This window comes from Capra hircus, chromosome 7 (assembly GCF_001704415.2).
Source record: "Capra hircus breed San Clemente chromosome 7, ASM170441v1, whole genome shotgun sequence".
In the NCBI taxonomy this organism is placed as follows: Eukaryota; Metazoa; Chordata; class Mammalia; order Artiodactyla; family Bovidae; genus Capra; species Capra hircus.
In genome coordinates, this window is record NC_030814.1 from 99,516,638 (window position 1) to 99,539,241 (window position 22,604).

The 22,604-nt window shown below is 36.6% G+C and overlaps 1 protein-coding gene across 1 annotated transcript; it reads right to left on the reverse strand.

Moving 5' to 3' along the window:
* LOC102184708 (putative olfactory receptor 7A2) lies at nt 20,066-21,070 on the reverse strand. The gene has a single exon (XM_013976813.2). The coding sequence runs from the start codon at nt 21,068-21,070 to the stop codon at nt 20,066-20,068; it is 1,005 nt and encodes a 334-aa protein (XP_013832267.2).

Consider the following 22,604-nt stretch of genomic DNA (forward strand, 5'->3'; position numbering starts at 1 on the left):
TAAGGAGAATAATTTGTCTGTATGAATTCAGATCCTCCTGCCATAAGGACTCTCATACCTCACAACACACACACACACACACACACACACAAACACACACAGCATCTTCTCAACTTCAGCTGCAAAATTAGAGCAGGAATAATACAAGGTGAGCTGTCGAAACCAGATTATAGGGAACCTCAATTATAGGGAAGTAGTACCGAAATTCCAGTTATTAAGTTTTCTGTGGACAGTGAAACATGGCTCTCCATTTTAATATGACTGCTTTCTCTCTTTATTTGATGAAACATTTAAAAAATTTCAAAAAGCATAGTTGTAGGAAAGATATAGACATGAGGGAGAAAAAAGACCTAATAAACTCAGGTGGTTTCTGAGAGGAGATGAGGAGAGAATGGCAACTTCTGTTATTGCCCTGTCCCTGGGATTTTCCAGAATACTGGAGTGGGTTGCCATTTCCTTCTCCGGGGATCTTCCTCACCCAGGGATTGAACCAGTGTTTCTGGCATCTCCTGCCTCGCAGGAGGATTTTTCACCAAAGAAGTCCTGTGATGCCCAGAATAACCAGTAAAGCAGCAAAATACCAATTTATTCAAAAGAAAAGGACTGATGTCCTCATGATGCAAAGATAGTTTACTGAATGAAGTAGGAAAATGAGCAAAATGAATAAACACATAACTCAGAATAGTGAATCACAACTGGAGAATGAAAGCCAAAATTCTGTAGCTTAAAAGGATGCTCACCCTGTGTGCGTTCTATAAACGTCACATTCACATTGCCCTGCTCTTGGCCACACAGATCTAGTAAATATTGAACTTGACTGTTTCAACAGATGTGAAACAGATGTTTCAACAGATTTTAATGCTCAGAGTCACTATAATACTTCTTCCCTTTATTCGAGTCTCATTCACTTTCTTATTTGGAAATATTCATGCCTCCTTTGTCTTCAAAAAACTCCATCTACGCTTTCACATTGCTTGTAGGAAACTCTTTCATGAACCATGTTTTAGATTAATAATTCTGAAGGAAAGGGACATTTCCTCATACACAATTTAATTGTATAAGCCATCGATGTCTACTTTTTTTTAATTTTTATTTTTACTTTATTTTGCTTTACAATACTGTATTGGTTTTGTCATACATTCTAATTCCTTGTTATTTTCCTATGCTGTGAATATCTTGACACATGTAATGATGCTATACTTACCCACTGCCATTCTGACCCCACCCACACCATACTTAGTTGGAAATGGTAGATAAACACATATATATTCACTTGAATTTGAAAAATTATGGTCCCACAAAATTGTCAAGGCTGAAAGATGATGAAGGATGAACAGAGGCAGGGAAATGCTAAAATAGGTATGGAGGACACACAAAATAAATATTTTCCATATTCTGAGGTGAGGACCTACTAGGGAATTGAACTATCTTTTCTAAGAATTAAATAGAATAGATTAAATAAAACACAAAATAACTTATCAAAGAGCATCCTTCAGAGTAAGGATACAGACAGAATCATATTAGGGTTCTCTTTGTTCAGTCTCTTGTATGTTAGTATATCTGTCTGTGGATGTACATATGTGTTTATTTCTATATTTGCATATACTACAATATGCAATGTAAAAGGCATGTAAAACAACACACAAGGCATGTCTTCTTCTCTACATAGTCAATATGTCTGAAATTCATGGCAGTATGGGAAGTGTTTCTATTTTTGTTTATTTTTATTTTAAAAGTTATTTGAATTGGAGTATAATTGCTTTATAATATTGTGATGGGGAACAGTATGGAGATTGCTTAAAAACTAAGGATAACATTACCAGTTGACCCAGTGATTCCACTACTTGGCATAAACCCTGAGAAAACCGTAATTGAAAAAGACACTGTACTCCAATGTTCATAGCAGCACTATTTACAATAGCTATGGGCACAGTCTAGACCTGATTCTGTTGCTAGTCTAACATGCAGAGGCTTCTCCACACCAGATTCCATAAAATCCTACAGAGGCCAAGATAATATCTCCTTTTAACATATAATTTATCTCTGAGGACAATATATCACATTTATGCATGTACATGACTGCAATGAACTTTTTCTTTTATGATTTAATACTCAAATGAACAGAGGCCTCATATTTTATTCAGCTTTGTGTTTAAAAGTGTGTACATTTATATAGAAAAATATTGAGGAAATGACAATTCATAAAATAAAAATGATGCAAAGAAAGAAAAAACCATGTGAAGACTAGTAGTTTCAATTAATTGTATTAAATGATATTTAATAAGATTGATATGAAATAAGACATATAAAATATAATTTTAATTGTATTATTTAGGTCTTTATAGTTCAAAAAGGGCAAAGGCCTATTAATGAAAAATGTAAAGACACAATACTTGAAAAGCAAAAAAAGAAACAGTATCTAAAGTTTTACTTCTATCAATATAACAATAAAAAGATTCCAGAATGCTTATGAAAAAGAAGCAGTAGTTAATTGAATGAAAAAGAAAAGCCTTCCACAGAGGGAAGAAAATGACTTCTATTTTTAAAAACAAATCTAAGCATAAAGGCAAAAAACTACCATTAAGTAAATGCAGATGTGAAATAAGAACACAATACATATAAAGGACTGCTATTACTGCCAAGGATACAGAAAAAATTTCCAAATATATAAAATATAATATGAGAGAACATAATTAAATAATAGAACTAACCACTCAATAAAGCAAGCTCTGGAAGTTGGTGATCGACAGGGAAACCCGGCCAGCGGCAGTCCATGGGGTCACAGTCAGACAGGACTAGTGACTGAACTGATTGACTGAACCACTCAAAATGTATATATTTTCACAGATTTCCCCCTAAAACATATACATATTATGTAATCATGGGCACCACAATTTTTGGCTTCTTAAAACATTTGTTCAAAAATTTAAGAATGTCTCCCTTTATTGCAAATTAAGAGCTGTCATTTATGCTCTCATATAAAATATCTGTCAACTATTTTTAAAAATTTAGATATTTTAATACTATTTAACCTGAGATTAACGTCTTTAAGGTACTGCATGACTAAAGTTTTAGAAAATTTTGTTCTGGGAAATAATATAGAATAGACCATATGTCAGCACGCACACACACACACACACACACACACACACACACACACATGAATTAATGTCAAGGAACAGTTAGTGCAAAAAATCAATTTTTTCTGAAAATATGGAGCAAAAACAATATTTGAAAACTCAGGCACCTGTATATAAACTGTGGAAAAAACTTTCATATTCAATTTATAACAGAAAAAATGTGTAACCACCCCCCCCCCAAATATCAGTATATGTGGATTCATCAGTAATGAAATAACTGCAAAGAAAAAGTATTCAGTATAAGAGAAGATATTGTGAAATGGATGTCTCACAAACTGATGTTACAGGGAATATCTACCTCTTTTGATTTGGATGTTTTTAAAGCGAAATTGCTGCATAGGCCTCCACATATAATACTATATATGTTTTTATTCTGCTGAACAGCAAAACTCATATATATTTTAATTTTATTGGATATATGTTATTTATCTCACTTATGTTACGTTGTCATCAAACTACACGTTCATTCCCATCACTTAATTGTCAACTTGCATTGCAGATTCAAAAAAACACATTATTATTAACAGATTAAATAAATAAACTGTACATTATTAGTTAACTAAGAATATAAACACAGTCTTCTCTCATCTCCTGGCTAGGTTGTTTAGGCTCTTAGCTGAATTCAGATAAAAGTTCTCAGGTTTAATATACTGTGAATCTTTCCTGAAGTAACTCCTCTGCTCTCAGACTTACCTAGATGGAGTTTCTTAGAAGGAGGTGAAGACTGAAGCTCTGCCACCAGACAAGACAGCAGAGTGTAGTAAAGCATTGGCCTCTGATCCAGACTTTTAACTCTGAAAGCAACTCTGTGTCCTGTCCAGCTTAAGGACGCAAACACTAAGGGACCTCAGCAAGGGAGATATTAATAGCTCTCTATACATGTTCATTAGGCATATTTCCCTCCAGTTGGTTCTACCTCTTCATATATGATTTCTCTCTGGGCCACTGCAATAAAATGAAAGAAACATTTTCCTAATGATTCTCTGATCCCAAGAGATCAGCTTCAAAGTCAAGTAAATCCAGTCTTTATTACTCCTTGCGCTTGATCTTGTCTGTTTTTCAGAGGTCTAACCTGGACAGCTGTAGCCTAATACTAAATTAGTTGTTTTCCAAACCCTGAGACTAAGGGAACTGTTAGGACTAGGTCCCTTTGATCCTTAAAAGATTAATTTGTGGTGAGCATGAAGTCCTTTAATTCTCATAAAATTGCTTTTTTTCTTCAGCAATAAGAAAGTGTTCCTTTGATATGTAACCGCATTTGTTGACTTGTAATATTTGTCCAAAAATTTGAGTGTTTTCCTTTATTGCAAGTTAAGAAATGTCATTTATTCCCTCACACAAAATATTTGTTAACTGTTTTTGAAAAATTAGATGTTTTAATGCTATTTAACCTGAGACTAATAGCTTTTAGGCCCTTCATGGCATATGTTGTGCTCTATTTCCCACCACAGAAATAAGTGTGCCTGAAGCAGTTAAATGATTTGTTGAAAGGCTCAAACTGAGGCAGGAAAGGGCTTTGATCAGAATTCTGTCAGGATACTTCCGTGTTTCAACTGTAAGTCATTGGTTCTCAACCAGAGATAATTTTGCCCTTTAGATATTTGTCAATATCTGAAGCAATACTGCTGCACACCCACAGTACTCAATACAAGTGATTACCCAGCCTCATTTGTCAGCTGGAGAAGGTGAGAAAACCTGTTCCAGATTGGCATTTCCCCAGCTTCACTGTGAGTAGGAATCATGCAGGATTGTAGTTCTGATACAGATAAAATTTCATCAGGTTCCGGTGGGCACAGAGATTCTGGAGAAAAAAAAATCAAAAAGCCTTCTGAGTAAAGTTGATTTTACAGGCCTTATTCTGGGGAACATATTTAGAGTAACAACATTCTATCCAAATGCGGTAAAATACGCATTCTTCTCAGGTACACATGTAAAATTTTCAAGAATAGATTATATGTCAGGACATAATACAAGTCTCAATAAGTTTAGAATACTGAAATTATATCAAGCATTTTCCATCATAACGGTATGAAACTACAAGTCAACTATAAGAAAAAAAAGGTGGAAAAATCACATATATATGCAAGCCAGACATCATGTTATTGAACATATTGGGTCAACCTATGGCTGATTCATGTTGATGTTTGGCAGAAACCAACACAATTCTGTAGAGCAATTATCCTTCAATAAAAAGGAAACAAATTTAAAATAAAAAATAAAGAAATAAAAGGAGTGACTAAAAAACCCAGAAGACAAACGAAAATGAAAGTATGACATTTAAATCTCTGAGATAAAGCAACAGTGTAATAAGACGAAAGTTTATAGTAATAATGCCTACCTCAAGTAACAAAAAAGATCCTTAACAAAGAATTTAACTTTATATCTAAAGGAGGTAATAAAAGAAAAGCAAACAGACCAATGTTGGAAGGAAGGAAGGAAATAATAAAAGTAATGTTATAATAAAAATCAGTGCAGAAATAATGAAAAGTTGTTGAATAAAATTCAACATCCTTTTGTAATAAAAATCCTTATGAAGGTAGGTATAAAAGGAAGATATCTGAAAATAATAAAACTATTTTTGATAAATGCACAATTGATATAATAGTCAACATTGCAAAGCTGAAAGCCCCCACTAAATCTGCTAAAATTTGCAACAAGATAAGGATTCCCAATCCCACCACTTCTCTTTAATATAGTATTGGATGTCCTACCTACAGTAATCAGACAAGAAAAGGAAATTAATAAAAGTATTCAAATTGGTAAGGAAATGGTAATATTGTTATTAAGCATGGATAACATGATTCTGTCTATATAGAAAACCCTAAAGATCCCACAAAAAAATAGTAGAACAGATAAATTTATCAAGGTAGCAAGATACAAGATTGAAATACAGAAATCAGTTGCATTTCTTTATATTAACAATGAAATATCAGAAATAGAATGCAAACAAAAAAATCTCATCTAAAATCTCAATGAAAACACTTCAGAATAAATCTCATCAAGGAAACAAGGGGCTTCCCTGATAGCCCAGTTCAATTCAGTTCAGTTCAGTCACTCAGTTGTGTCCAACTCTTTGCAACCCCATGAACTGCAGCATGCCAGGCCTCCCTGTCCATCACTGACACCCAAAGTCCACCCAAACCCATGTCCATTGAGTCGGTGATGCCATCCAGCCATCTCATCCTCTGTCATCCACTTCTCCTCCTGCCCTCAATCCCTTCCAGCATCAGGGTTTTTGCAAATGAGTCAGCTATTTGCATCAGGTGGCCAAAGTATTGGAGCTTCAGCTTCAACATCATTCCTTCCAAAGAAATTCCAGGGTTGATCTCCTTCAGAATGGACTGCTTGGATCTCCTTGCAGTCCAAGGGACTCTCAACAGTCTTCTGCAACACCACAATTCAAAAGCATCAATTCTTTGGTGCTCAGCCTTCTTCATAGTCCAACTCTCACATCCATACATGACCACAGGAAAAACCATAGCCTTGACTAGACAGACTTTTGTTAAAAGAGTAATGTCTCCGCTTTTGAATATGCTGTCTAGGTTGGTCATAACTTTCCTTCCAAGGAGTAAGCGTCTTTTTATTTCATGGCTGCAGTCACCATCTGCAGTGATTTTGGACCCCAGAAAAATAAAGTCAGCCACTATTTCCACTGTTTCCCCATTTATTTGCCATAAAGTGATGGGACCAGATGCCATGATCTTTGTTTTCTGAATGTTGAACTTTAAGCCGACTTTTTCACTCTCCTCTTTCACTTTCATCAAGAGGCTCTTATTTATTTATTTACTTATTTTTATTTATTTATTTTTTAACTTTTAATTTTTACTTTATTTTACTTTATAATACCGTATTGGTTTTGCCATACATTGACATGAATCCACCATGGGTGTACATGCGATCCCAAACGTGAACCCCCCTCCCACCTCCCTCCCCATAACATCTCTCTGGGTCATCACCGTGCACCAGCCCCAACCATGCTGTATCCTGCATCAGACATAGACTGGTGATTCGATTCTTACATGATAGTATACATGTTTCAATGCCATTCTCCCAAATCATCCCACCCTCTCCCTCTCCCTCTGAGTCCAAAAGTCCGCTATACACATCTGTTTCTTTTTTGCTGTCTTGCATACAGGGTCATCATTACCATCTTTCTAAATTCCATATATATGTGTTAGTATACTATATTGGTGTTTTTCTTTCTGGCTTACTTCACTCTGTATAATCAGCTCCAGTTTCATCCATCTCATCAGAACTGATTCAAATGTATTCTTTTTAATGGCTGAGTAATACTCCATTGTGTATATGTACCACAGCTTTCTTATCCATTCATCTGCTGATGGACATCTAGGTTGTTTCCATGTCCTGGCTATTATAAACAGTGCTGCGATGAACATTGGGGTACATGTGTCTCTTTCAATTCTGGTTTCCTCGGTGTGTATGCCCAGCAGTGGGATTGCTGGGTCATATTTAGTTCCTCTTCACTTTCTTCCATAACGGTGTTGTCATCTGCATATCTGAGGTAATTGATATTTCTCCCGGCAATCTTGATTCCAGCTTGTGCTTCTTCCAGTCCAGTGTTTCTCATGATGTACTCTGCATATAAGTTAAATAAGTAGGGTGGCAATATACAGCCTTGACGTAATCCTTTTCCTATTTGGAACCAGTCTGTTGTTCCCTGTCAGGTTCTAACTGTTGATTCCTGACCTGCATACAAGTTTCTCAAGAGGCAGGTTCAGTGGTCTGGTATTCCCATCTCTTTCAGAGTTTTCCACAGTTTATTGTGATCCATACAGTCAAAGGCTTTGGAATAGTCAATAAGGCAGAAATAGATGTTTTTGTGGAACTCTCTTGCTTTTTTGATGATCCAGTGGATGTTGGCAATTTGATCTCTGGTTCCTCTGCCTTTTCTAAAACCAGCTTGAACATCTGGAAGTTCCCGGTTCACGTATTGTTGAAGCCTGGTTTGGAGAATTTTGAGCACTACTTTACCAACATGTGAGATGAGAGATACCAAGGGAAATTTCATGCAAATATAGGCTCAAAAAAGGACAGAAATAGTATGGACTTAACAGAAGCAGAAGATATTAAGAAGAGGTGGCAAGAATAAATGAAAGAACTGTACAAAAAAGATCTTCAAGACGCAGATAATCATGATGGTGTGATCACTCACCTAGAGCCAGACATTCTGGAATGTGAAGTCAGGTGGGCCTTAGGAAGCATCACTATGAACAAAGCTAGTGGAGGTGATGGAATTCCAGTTGAGCTATTTCTTTTATTTATTTTTTTAATTCTAAAAGATGACGCTGTGTAAGTGCTGCACTCAATATGCCAGCTAATTTGGAAAACTCAGCAGCGGCCACAGGACTGGAAAAGATCAGTTTTCATTCCAATCCCAAAGAAAGGCAATGCCAAAGAATGCTCAAACTACCACACAATTGCTCTCATCTCACATGCTAGAAAGTAAATCAACTATATTCCAATAAAAAAAGAATGGCTATTATCCCAAAGACAAGAAATGACAAATGTTGGAAGCAGTTGGGGAAAAAAGGTAACCCTCATTCACTGCTGATGGGAATGTAAATTATTAGAGCCACTGTGGAAAACAGTGGGGTGGTTCCTCAAATTTTAAAAATAAAACTACCATGTTGTGCGCATGTGCTCAGTCATGCCAGCATCTGCAAAGCATGGACTGTAGCCCATTAGGTTTCTCTGTCCATGGAAATTTCCAGGCTAGAGTACTGGAGAGGGTTCCCATTTCTTTCTCCAGGCCCTCTTCCTGACCCAGGGATCGAAGCCATGTCTCTTCCATCCCCTGCACTGGCAGGTGGGTTCTTTACAAGCTGACCCACCAAGGAAGCCTTAAAGTTACCATGAAAAGTGGAGTGAAAGTGTTAGGCACTCAGGTGTGTCCGACTCTGCGAATCCATGGACTGTAGCCCACCAGGTTTCTCTATCCATGAAATTCTCCAGGCAAGAATACTGGAGTAGGTAGCCGTTCTGTTCTCCAGGGTAATCCAGCAATTCTCTTCTGGGTATTTAGGCCTCTTAAAAAACAAAAAAAGGCACAAAGCACTGACTTAAAGCAATAATTTGCATACTAGTGTTTATTGTGGCATTATTTATAATAGCCAAGGTATAGAAGTAGCCTAAGTGTCTATTGATAAGTGAATGGACAAAGAAAACGTGGTGTGGGTCTATAGTGGAGAAGTACTGAGCCATAATTAAAGAAGAGACCTTGCCACTTGTGACAAGTGTCCATCTGGATCTTGAGGGAATAATGGAAGGAAATGTCAAATGGAAAAAGACAAACATCATATGATTTCATTCATGCCTGTTATATAAAAAATAAAAAAATACATTAAATAAATAAATTGATTAAAAAATAAATACATGAACAATTCTAATAAAAACAAACAGATACAGAAAACAGAATAGTTGTCAAAGGGGAGAAAAGAGGTTGGGGAAAAATGGGTAAAGAGGGACAGCTATGTTGTGATGGTTGGAAGCTAACATTTTGATGGTGAGCATGTTGTAGTGGAAGTCAAAATATCTTGTATACCTAAAGCTTATGTAATGTTATAAACTGATATCACCTCATTATAAAAAGAATGCAGAAATAATATACAAATTCCAGTTGATAAGTCTCTCAAGGACATGTAAACAAGGAGATCGATATTTATACACCCATTTAATATCTGGTATTTAAGAAAATTTAAAAAAAAAGCAATTCAAAAAGAGGGAGTGAGAGGGGAGACTTACACATCAGTCGGTAAAAGGATGTAGAATGCTCAGGTGGTTTCTGGAAGATTGTGATGAGAAATCTTTTCTGTTGTTGTTGTTCTGGCAACATTCCAACCCTAGTTATATCCTCTTCAATCCCAGAATACCTAATCAAGAGGGGGAAAAACACATACATTTTTTTCCCCCCAAGGGAATATCTTTCCTTTTTTTTAAATTTTAAAATTTTAATTCTTACATGCGTTCCCAAACATGAACCCCCCTCCTACCTCCCTCCCCATAACATCTCTCTGGGTCATCACCGTGCACCAGCTCCAAGCATGCTGTATCCTGCATCAGACATAGACTGGTGATTCGATTCTTACATGATAGTATACATGTTAGAATGCCATTCTCCCAAATCATCCCACCCTCTCCCTCTCCCTCTGAGTCCAACAGTCCGTTATACACATCTGTGTCTTTTTTCCTGTCTTGCATACAGGGTCGTCATTGCCATCTTTCTAAATTCCATATATATGTGTTAGTATACTGTATTGGTGTTTTTCTTTCTGGCTTACTTCACTCTGTATAATCGGCTCCAGTTTCATCCATCTCATCAGAACTGATTCAAATGAATTCTTTTTAACGGCTGAGTAATACTCCATTGTGTATATGTACCACAGCTTTCTTATCCATTCATCTGCTGATGGACATCTAGGTTGTTTCCATGTCCTGGCTATTATAAACAGTGCTGCGATGAACATTGGGGTACATGTGTCTCTTTCAATTCTGGTTTTCTCAGTGTGTATGCCGAGCAGTGGGATTGCTGGGTCATAAGGTAGTTCTATTTGCAATTTTTTAAGGAATATCCACACTGTTCTCCATAGTGGCTGTACTAGATTGCATTCCCACCAACAGTGTAGGAGGGTTCCCTTTTCTCCACACCCTTTCCAGCACTTATTGCTTGCAGGTTTTTGGATCACAGCCATTCTTACTGGTGTGAAGTGGTACCTCATTGTGGTTTTGATTTGCATTTCTCTAATAATGAGTGATGTTGAGCATCTTTTCATGTTTGTTAGCCATCCGTATGTCTTCTTTGGAGAAATGTCTATTTAGTTCTTTGGCCCATTTTTTGATTGGGTCATTTATTTTTCTGGAATTGAGCTGCAGGAGTTGCTTGTATATTTTTGAGATTAGTTGTTTGTCAGTTGCTTCATTTGCTATTATTTTCTCCCATTCAGAAGGCTGTCTTTTCCCCTTGCTTATACTTTCCTTTGTTGTGCAGAAGCTTTTAATTTTAATTAGATCCCATTTGTTTATTTTTGCTTTTATTTCCAGAATTCTGGGAGTGGATCGTAGAGGATCCTGCTGTGATTTATGTCTGAGAGTGTTTTGCCTATGTTCTCCTCTAGGAGTTTTATAGTTTCTGGTCTTACATTTAGATCTTTAATCCATTTTGAGTTTATTTTTGTGTGCGGTGTTAGAAAGTGATCTAGTTTCATTCTTTTACAAGTGGTTGACCAGTTTTCCCAGCACCACTTGTTAGAGAGATTGTCTTTACTCCATTGTATATTCTTGCCTCCTTTGTCAAAGATAAGGTGTCCATATGTGTGTGGATTTATCTCTGGGCTTTCTATTTTGTTCCATTGATCTATATGTCTATCTTTGTGCCAGTACCATGCTGTTTTGAAGACTGTGGCTTTGTAGTAGAGCCTGAAGTCAGGCAAGTTGATTCCTCCAGTTCCATTCTTCTTTCTCAAGATTGCTTTGGCTATTCGAGGTTTTTTGTATTTCCATGCAAATCTTGAAATTATTTGTTCTAGTTCTGTGAAAAATATTGCTGGTAGCTTGATAGGGATTGCATTGAATTTGTAAATTGCTTTGGGTAGTATACTCATTTTCACTATATTGATTCTTCCGATCCATGAACATGGTATATTTCTCCATCTATTAGTGTCCTCTTTGATTTCTTTCATCACTGTTTTATAGTTTTCTATATATAGGTCTTTAGTTTCTTTAGGTAGATATATTCCTAAGTATTTTATTCTTTTCGTTGCAATGGTGAATGGAATTGTTTCCTTAATTTCTTTTTCTACTTTCTCATTATTTGTGTATAGGAATGCATGGATTTCTGTGTGTTGATTTTATATCCTGCAACTTTACTATATTCATTGATGAGCTCTAGTAATTTTCTGGTGGAGTCTTTAGGGTTTTCTATGTAGAGGATCATGTCATCTGCAAACAGTGAGAGTTTTACTTCTTCTTTTCCAATTTGGATTCCTTTTATTTCTTTTTCTGCTCTGATTGCTGTAGCCAAAACTTCCAGAACTATGTTGAATAGTAGCGGTGAAAGTGGGCACCCTTGTCTTGTTCCTGACTTTAGGGGAAATGCTTTCAATTTTTCACCATTGAGGATAATGTTTGCTGTGGGTTTGTCATATATAGCTTTTATTATGTTGAGGTATGTTCCTTCTGTTCCTTCTTTCTGGAGAGTTTTTATCATAAATGGATGTTGAATTTTGTCAAAGGCCTTCTCTGCATCTATTGAGATAATCATATGGTTTTTATTTTTCAATTTGTTAATGTGGTGAATTACATTGATTGATTTGCGGACATTGAAGAATCCTTGCATCCCTGGGATAAAGCCCACTTGGTCCCCAGGGAATATCTTATGTTATGGCTTTTACTGATTAAACATTCCATTAGATAAAAGGTATTAGGAAATAAACTTACAGTTTATAACAGAAAATATACAAGGTACAGCAGTGATGGAATATTTTTTAAGGTTGAAAAGGTGAGATATCTTAAAAAAATTATTGCATGGAAAACTTTGGGCATCAGAAAACTAAGTTCTGAATCTTAGATCTACCACATATTATTCATAGTTGTTTCGCATGGGGAGCCAACTGAAACACTGTAAATGCTAATATTCTAAGTAGTAAGGGGAGTAGTATCCACTGTCCAGAGGTGCTTGACAGATTTATTCAATGTGTGTAAAGATCTTAGAATAGTTCCTTTCTGTTAATAGATTAATGGTTATCACTGTTCATGAGATGTGGCTGATTTTTGCTTCTTCTTTGTTTGAAAAGTCACTGTTGCTTCCCCACCTCTAGATAATGAAATAGTTGTAAAGTAAAGCCTGTTAGCTTAACGCTTTTTCTTATTAAGTACAATTTGTTTTTCATATGAATATCCAACATGAGGGTATCTGTGAATTCTTTGTCTTGGTAATTGATGTTGCAAGCTAATATCCACCTCCCTTAGTCTGAGGGTTTCTAATAAACATTCTCAAACATGAAAATGTGTGCATGTGATACATACACAAACATTAAAATATTTGGTAAAGATGCAACCAACAAAGCGTTCATCTCTAAAATTTACCAATAGCTGTGTAACTCAAAATCATAAAACAATAACCCAATCAAAAAATGAGTCTTTCTAAAAAACACATAAATTTGCTCAAATTCAACCCATCTTAAACATTAAAACAATGCATAAGCCTCCAAATCTAATATTCTAGCTTACTATGTCTCTTAACTGTAAATCTCCCCAGCTATGTTCTAATTTTAGTGGAACTACTTTATGCCTCTTTTTCTTTCTTCATTCTCATTAATCTGAATTTCCTTTCCCATCAATTAGCTGAATGATCCTTGTATTTCTGAGGTCAAAAGACACTTCTCTTTTCAACATATTAAATAAATTAATTATAGACTAATTAGTCAGCCTATCATAGAAACATGACAGTCTCTTGATTCTGGGCTAGGGTTTTCTGACTCTCAATGACCTTAGGTGAAAGTTCTCAGGTTCATTTTCCTCTGAACTTTTCTTCATGTACTGAACTCTCAGACTTACCTGGCTCTAAGAGGAAATTTTCTGTGTGGAAGTCTGAATTACTCCCTGGAGGGTTGATGATGGAGACAGAAGCTCTGCTCCCAGATTAGGTCAGAAGGAAGGAGTACAACTTTGGTTCCTGAGCTATGATAAGGATTCCAAAGGCACCATCCGAGTCATGTCTGGCACCTGGGATGCACACACTGAGGGACATAGAGGAGATAGTTACAGCTCCCTAGACTGTTCCTTAGGCACTATTTTTACTGTTACCTCAACTTCTAAGCTCATATTTCCCTGTCTGAATACAAAGAAAAATGATTCCTATTGAGTCTTTGTATCCTAGAGACCAGATTAGAGTCCAGTCAGGTGAATTCAGTCTTTATTTCTTCATTTCCATGAACTCTTCTGCCTTCCAAAGGTCTCATCTGCTTATACCTTCTTCCACACTTGAGTTAATATTTTCACCAAATCTGAGACTGATAACCTGTGTTGTCTAGGTCCCATGGACCTCCAAAGTACTGCCTTGTGACAGGGAATGCCTCTCAGTGTCTCTAGAAAATTATTGTTCCTCTCTTCAACTTGGGAAAGAGATGTGTTTCTTTCCTATAAAATCATGGATGCTCTGATTTTGGCTTCATGGTGTTTTTGACCAGAACTTCCCAATTTCAAAGTGTATATGAGTCACTAGGGGATCTTCTTTAAATAGAGATTCTAATTTGGGACAACTAGGGTGGCTCAGAGATTCTGCATTTGTAACAAATTCCCAGATGTTGTTGATGCCAGGATCTGGCATCATGAGGAACCTAACAGCTTGGAATAATTCCAAACCATACCATCTCTCTGAAAAGAAATACATTATGTTTTGGGCTTCCCAGGTGGCCCTAGTGGTAAAGAACCCAGCTGCCAAGTAGGAGACACAGAGACATGGATTCAATCCCTGGGTTGGGAAGATTCCCCTGGAGTGGGGCAAGCCACTTCAGTATTCTTGCCTGGAGAATTCTATGAACAGAAGAGCCTGGTAGGCTACAGTCTATGAGGTCTCACAGATTGGACACGACTGAAGTGACCTAGCACACATGCACACACATTATGTTTTACATTTTATTTTAGGGTGGTTGATAATGCAACCCACTAATATTGCAATAATCAAAGTGAATGATGTAGGCAATAATAGTCTACTGCTTCTTTCAAAAAATATTGAGGTATAGATGATTTACAAGGTTGTGTTAGCTTTGGGTGTACAACAAGGTGAGTCAATTATACATATACATAATTCACTCTTTCTTGGATTATTTTCCCTGTCTGATCATATTCTGACACATGGGGACAGCATTTCTGATTACTTTTTACTCAAGTTTCTTTTTTTTAAGTTTTTTTTTTTTTTTTTTTTTTTCACAGAAATGTGTTAGCTTGAGTCTGGTGTCTTAGACTACTTGGCTATCCTGACTGCTCACAGAACTGTGTTAAAAAGTTACTTCTTTGATATTCCAAGGAGAACTTGCAAGCACATACAGATTTGTACACAAAAACTGTTGACTCTGAACCTTATGAGTAGGCAGAAATTCAAGTTTTTCATAAGTCAGTTTTTTTTTTTTTTTTTTTTTTTTATTTTTTTTTAATTTATTTTTTTTTTATTTTTTATTTTTTATTTATTTTTTTTTTAAATTTTAAAATCTTAAATTCTTACATGCGTTCTCAAGCATAAGTCAGTTTTGATCATGAAAATTGAGGAAATTCTATCGCATCATATGGGAGATATACAGTGGATGCTATCACTTGTTCACTGCTCCTTTTATGGCAATATTTAGAATGAATGAGATTTTTTTATTTAAAACAATGGGAAAAATCATAGTTGTAGGCATTGCTGCAAGTTTTCAAGCAGGAATAGTAAGATAATTCAATAAGAAAATAAAAAACAGTTTCATCAGTCTTTCACCTTAATGAAGAAATTACCCTTTGCAATGAAACCAATATTCCACACTACTTAAAAGTTTTTCTTTTATAATTTAAAAGCATATTTTAAAATTTATTTTTTTATTGAAGGATACTTGCTTTACAGAATTTTGTTGTTGTCAGACCTCAACATGAATCAGCCATAGGTATACATATATCCCCTCTCTTTTGAACCGCCCTCCCATCTCCCTCCCCATTCCACCCACCTAGGTTGATACAGAGCCCCTGTTTGAGTTTCCTGAGCTATACAGCAAATTCTCATTGGCTATCTATTTTACATATGATAGTGTAAGTTTCATGTTACTCTTTCCATACATCTCACCCTCTTCTCCCCCTCCCCATGTCTATAAGTCTATTCTCTATGTCTGTTACTCCATTGCTGCCTTGTAAATAAATTCTTCAGTACCATTTTTCTATATTCCATATATTCTATATTCAGTTAGAATACGATATTTATCTTTCTCTTTCTGACTCACTTCATTCTGTATAATAGGTTGTAGGTTCATCCGCCTCATCAGAACTGACTCAAATGCATTCCATTTTATATCTAAGCAGGAATACAATGAAAAAGAAATGAAACAAACAATAGTGAAGATTAATAAAACTAAAAGCTTGCTCTTAAGAAGATAAACAAAATTGACAAGCCTTTAGCCAGACTCATTTAAAACATATTTTAATCTTTAATTATCTAGACAGAAAATTATAACTGAATCTGAAATATAGACCCTGAAACATTTATTTTCATTTGCAGTATGTAAATTTCATTCAAAAATGTGTATTGCTGGATGTTGTGAATGTCTCTATTTGATTCCCAGCATATAGTCTAGGAGAGGAACTGCCTGTTTATTAGTCTATGAAATTCTTGTATACTCCCTTCTCAGTAGACTATGCTTCCTATCTGTGCATGTGTGCTAAGTCACTTCAGTCGTGTCTGATTTTTTGCAACCCTATGGATTGTTGCCACCAGGCTCCTCTGTCCATGGGGATTCTGGAGTCAAGAATACTGGGAACATATGTATACCTGTGGTAGATTCATGTTGATGTATGGCAAAACCAATACAATATTGTAAAGTAATTAACCTCCAATTAAAATGAATAAATTTATATTAAAAAAAAAAGAATACTGGAGTGGGTTGCCATGCCCTCCTCCAGGGGATCTTCCTGATCCAGGGATCAAACCCAGGTCTCTTCTGTCTCCTGCATTGGCAGGCAGGTTCTTTACCACTAGCACCACCTATATATTATGCTAATACCTCTATTCCTTACTGTCTCTACCTATGGGTAAGGAGGTATTTGTTACTTTAATGGGTATATGTACAGACTGAAAATGAATGCCATGCATAATATTATAAAGTATAAAGTTTACATTATTATAGTCAATATCATCTCTGACTTGAAGGTCATACTAAGTCAATTCCTTGTGGCTTAGGTGGTAAAGAATCTGCCTGTAATGCGGGATATCTGGGTTTGATCCCTGGGTTGGGAAGATCCTCTGGAGAAGGGAAAGGCTACCTACTCCAGTATTCTGGCCTGGAAAATCCCATGGACTGTATAGTCCACGAGATCGCAAAGAATCAGACAGGACTGAGTAACTTTCATTTCACTCACTGCTTCTGTGTAGACTATAAGGGCAGATATGCATGTGATAATCAGTTTTGCCAGTGACTTTGGTAGCCAATGTGGACAAGAGAACAAAATCCTAATTAGGAGAATAAAACCCAATGGACTGTTATAAAGCACATAATTATATAAAGGTCTACACCATCAAGAACACCAGCTCAGGAATAATATAAAAAGGGATGATGGACATAGAAGTGAAAAACTGTACTTGGGTTTTTCCTCTTCTATAATATTATAAACATGGCTTAGCTTCCAAATTTAGTTTTTTCCAATGGATGATTCTTTCAGTAAAACAAGTGACACAGTAAACTAGGGTGACATTTGTCGTTTGAGAAGAAATGGTTCTTAATTAAGGGCAGAAACAGTACAGACCTAAAAGAAGCAGAAGATATTAAGAAGAGGTGGCAAGAATACACAGAAGAACTATACAAAAAAAAAAAATCCCAATGACCCAGATAACCATGATGGTATGATCACTCACCTAGAGCCAGACATCCTGGAATGTGAAGTCAAATGGGCCTTAACAAAGCTACTGGAGGTGATGGAATTCCGGGTGAGCTGTTTCAAATCCTAAAAGATGATGCTGTGAAAGTGCTGCACTCAATATGCCAGCAAATTTAGAAAACTCAACACTGGCCATGGGACTGGAAAAGCTCAGTTTTCACTCAAGTCCTAAAGAAAGGCAATGCCAAAGAATGCTCAAACCACACAATTGTGCTCATCTCACATGCTAGCAAAGTAATACTCAAAATTCTCCAAGCCAGGCTTCAACAGTATGTGAACTGTGAAATTCCAGATGTTCAAGCTGGATTGAGAAAAGCCAGAGGAACCAGAGATCAAATTGCCAACATCTGCTGGATAATTGAAAAAGCAAGAGAGTTCCAGAAAAACATTTCCTTCTGCTTTATTGACTACACTAGAGCCTTTGACTCTGTGGATCACAACAAACTGTGGAAAAATATTTTTTTTAATTCTATTGTAACATTTTGATGTAGTTTTTTTTTCAGATTTTATTTTATTTACTTTACAATATTGTATTGGTTTTGCCATACATCAATATGAATCTGCCACGGGTGTACACATGTTCCCAATCCTGAACCCCCGTCCCACTTCCCTCCCCATACCATCTCTCTGGGTCATCTCAGTGCACCAGCCCCAAGCATCCTGTATCCTGCATCGAACCTAGAATGGTGATTAGTTTCTTATATGATATTATACATGTTTCAATGTCATTCTCCCAAATCATCCCACCCTCTCCCTCTCCCTCTGAGTCCAAAACACTGTTCTATACATCTGTCTCTTTTGTTGTCTCGCATACAGGGTTATCATTACCATCTTTCTAAATTCCATATATATGTGTTAGTATACTGTATTGGTGTTTTTCTTTCTGGCTTACTTCACTCTGTATAATCGGCTCCAGTTTCATCCACCTCATTAGAACTGATTCAAATGTATTCTTTTTAATGGCTGAGTAATACTCCATTGAGTATATGTACCACAGCTTTCTTCTCCATTCATCTGCTGATGGACATCTAGGTTGCTTCCATGTCCTGGCCATTATAAATAGTGCTGCAACGAACATTATGGGAATACCAGATGACCTTACCTGCTTCCTGAGAAGTCTGCATGCAGGTCAGGAAGCAACAATTAGAACTGGACATGGAACAACAGACTGGTTCTAAACTGGGAAAATAGTACATAATGGCTTTATATTGTCACCTGCTTATTTAACTTATATACAAAGTACATCATGCAAAATGCTGGCTGGATGAAGCACAAGCTGGAATCACAATTGCTGGGAGAAATAATAATAACCTCAGATATGCAGATGACACCACCCTTATAAAGTGAAGAGAAGCTAACGAGCCTCTTGATGAAAATGAAAGAAGGGAGTGAAAAATCTGGCTTAAAACTCAACATTCAAAAGACTAAGATCATGATATCCAGTCCAATCACTCCATGGCAAATAGATGGGGAAACAATGAGACAGTGAGAGACTTTATTTTGGAAAGCTCCAAAATCACTGCAAATGGTGACTGCAGCCGTGAAATTAAAAGATGCTTGCTCCTTGGAAGAAAAGGTATGACCAACCCAGACAGCATATTAAAAAGCTGAGACATTACTTTGCTGACAAAGGCCTGTCTAATCAGATCTGTGGTTTTCTACTAGTTATGTATAGATGTGAGAGTTGGACCATAAGGAAAGCTGAGCACTGAAGAATTGATGCTTTTGGATTCTGGTGTGGAGAAGACTCTTGAGGGTCACTTGGACTGAAAGGAGATCAACTCAGCCAATCCTAAAGGAAATCAGTCCTGAATACTCATTGGAAAGACTGATGCTGAAGCTGAAATTCCAATTCTTTGGCCAGCTGATGCAAAGAACTGATTCATTGGAAAAGACTCTGATGCTGGGAAAGACTGAAGGCAGGAGAAGAAAGGGCAAAAGAGAATGAGATGGTTGGATGGCATTACCGACTCAATGAACATGAATTTGAGCAAAGTCTGGGAGTTGGTGATGGCCAGGGAAGCCTGGTGTGCTGCAGTCCATGGGGTCCCAAAGAGATTGAACTGAACTGATTCTTAGTAAATTAAGGCAGTTCCTTGCAATACATAAGATTTTTCAACTGTTTCATATCAAAGTTTGAGAAAAAAGTAAGGAAACTTGAGGGAAAAAAGAGAAGAAGGCCATTGCATATCTTCATTAATAAATGAGGTAATTCCATTGTACCAGATAGTAGAAAAAATAAAAATTCAGGAAATAAATAAAAGAGCAACTTTCACTTCCACAGTCTGATTAAAGAATCACAACAGCTGACTCTGAGGCATTGAGCCCCGCAATGATGGGCATTTCTCCAGGCCCAGAATTATTTGCCTTTTTGGACTCACCATCACAAAGAGTCTTTTCAGAGCCCCCTTTATGTCTTTATTTCTCAGACTGTAGATGAAGGGATTCAACATGGGTGTGACCACAGTGTACATCACTGAGGCTATTGCACTTGAGTGTGAGCTCTGGGTAGCAGCAGAGCTAAAGTACACCCCTAGGCTTGTAGAAAAAAATAAGGAGACAACTGAGAGGTGAGATGCACAGGTGGAAAATGCTTTATACTTCCCTTGGGTTGACGTGACTCTATGTATGGAGGAAACAATCTTTGAGTAAGAGTAAAGGATACCAATCAGGGCGCCACTACCTAGAAGGACAGCTGTAAAATAAATCACCATGTAATTAAGAAAGTTGTCGGAACAGGCAAGTTGGGTCATCTGACTGAGGTCACAAAAAAAGTGGGGGATTTCCACATTAGTGCAAAAGGAAAGCCGCAACACCATTAAGCTTTGTAACAAGGAATTCAGAATACACATGATCCAAGACACCAGGACCAGTAGTCCACAGAGCCGGGGATTCATGATGATTGTGTAGTGCAGCGGGTGACAGATGGCCACAAAGCGGTCATAGGCCATCACTGTCAGGAGGAAGATGTCCAACACTGCAGAGAGTAGGAAAAAATAAATTTGTGTGATGCAGCCTTCATAGGTTATAACTTTGCTCTGGGTCTGGAGGTTCCACAACATCTTTGGGACAGTGGTAGAGATGAAACAGATGTCTACAAAGGACAGGTTGGAGAGGAAGAAGTACATGGGGGTGTGGAGGTGGGGGTCTGAGCTGACAGCCAGGATGATGAGCAGGTTTCCAAACACAGTGATCAGGTACATGGAGAGGAAAAGTCCAAATATGAGGGGCTGTAGCTCTGGTTCCTCTGACAATCCCAGGAGAATAAATTCTGAAATTTGTGTATCATTGCCTGGTTCCATGTGTTTGAAGTAACTACTAGGAAAGAAAAAAATAATATTACAAATATTCACACAAGCTTGAATGAAATATATAATTAAAATTGTCCTTACACTTGGTCATCAAGAAACTAATTTCAATATTCTGTGTGCAGATCTGATTTAGTGTTTTCCCTGTGCCACCTGTGACTTGAAATTTTTGTTCCAATCAACTTCCCCCCAAGAAATCATGTATTCTATAGTTTTAATGAACAATTATCCATGATTTCAGGAATGTAAATTGAGGTCTGACCATGATTCATTAATAGTTACTATCTAGGCAATTTCTTCAAAGGTCCTGAAGAGCAAAAGTGCCTACAGTTCAATGATGGAGAAAAATATGTAAGCCATTAATAACATTATACAATACTTACAGATGGCAACAAGTGGTATAAAGAAATCCAAAGCAGCTATAAAGGAGACAGTGAATAGTGCATTCACTTTGTCATGGGTATTTAGGCAAGACCTGAAAACAAGGTGACATGTGAGCAGTGACTTCATGTAAGAGGAGGGAAATGAAAGACTGTGTGTGGAAGTGTGTGCCTGGCAGAGGGAATGTCCAGAACTCAGATAAATTCAGAAATGAAAGAGGAGATTTTGCAACTGATACTAGAGAAATGTAAAGGATGATGAGAGACTTTTGTGAGCAATCATATGTCAAGTTGGATAATCTAGAAAAAAATGGAAAAATTTCTAGAAAAATACAACCTCCCAAGACTAAATAATTATAAAACAGAAAATGTGAAGAAATAAATCACTAGTAAGGAGGTTGAATCAATAATAAATAACCCCCCAACAAACAGATATCTAGGATGAGATGTCTTCACTGGTGAATTCTACCACACATTCAAAAAGGAATTAATATCAATCTTCAGAAAGTATTTGAAAACTAGAAGGGGAAGAGAGTCTTCCAAACTCATTTTATAAAGGCAGCATTACCCTTATACCAAAATCAGACAAGGACTCTACAAGCAAAGAAAATTACAGACCAATATCCCCAGTGCAAACATTCTCAACAAAACATTAGCAAAACTAAATAATGCATAAAAAGGATCATGTATCCTGATTAAGTGAACTTATTCCAGGCGTGCAAGAATGGTTCAATGTCTGTGATCAATCAATGTGATATAATACATTAACAAAATGAAGGATAAAACTTGCATAATCTTTTCAACAGATGCAGAAAAACCTCTCAACAAAGTCCAGCATGAACACATGTATACCTGTGGCAGATTCATGTTGATGTATGGCAAAACCAATACAATATTGTAAAGTAATTAACCTCCAATTAAAATAAATAAATTTATATAAAAAAAACTAAAAAAAAAACCCCTCTCAACAATTGGATAAAGCAGGAACAGAGCTCAACATAATAAATGCCATATATCACAAGCACAGAGCTAACATTATATTCAATGAAGAAAAGCTTCTCTTCTTTGAACAGGAGCAAGACAAAAGTCAGCTGTTAATTTTCCAGTTTCATTTAAAAAATAATTGATATACACCACTGTGTAAGTTC

Excerpts from the sequence above, each read along its gene's own strand:
- LOC102184708 (XM_013976813.2), bottom strand. The coding sequence starts at position 21,070 with ATGGAACCAGGCAATGATACACAAATTTCAGAATTTATTCTCCTGGGA.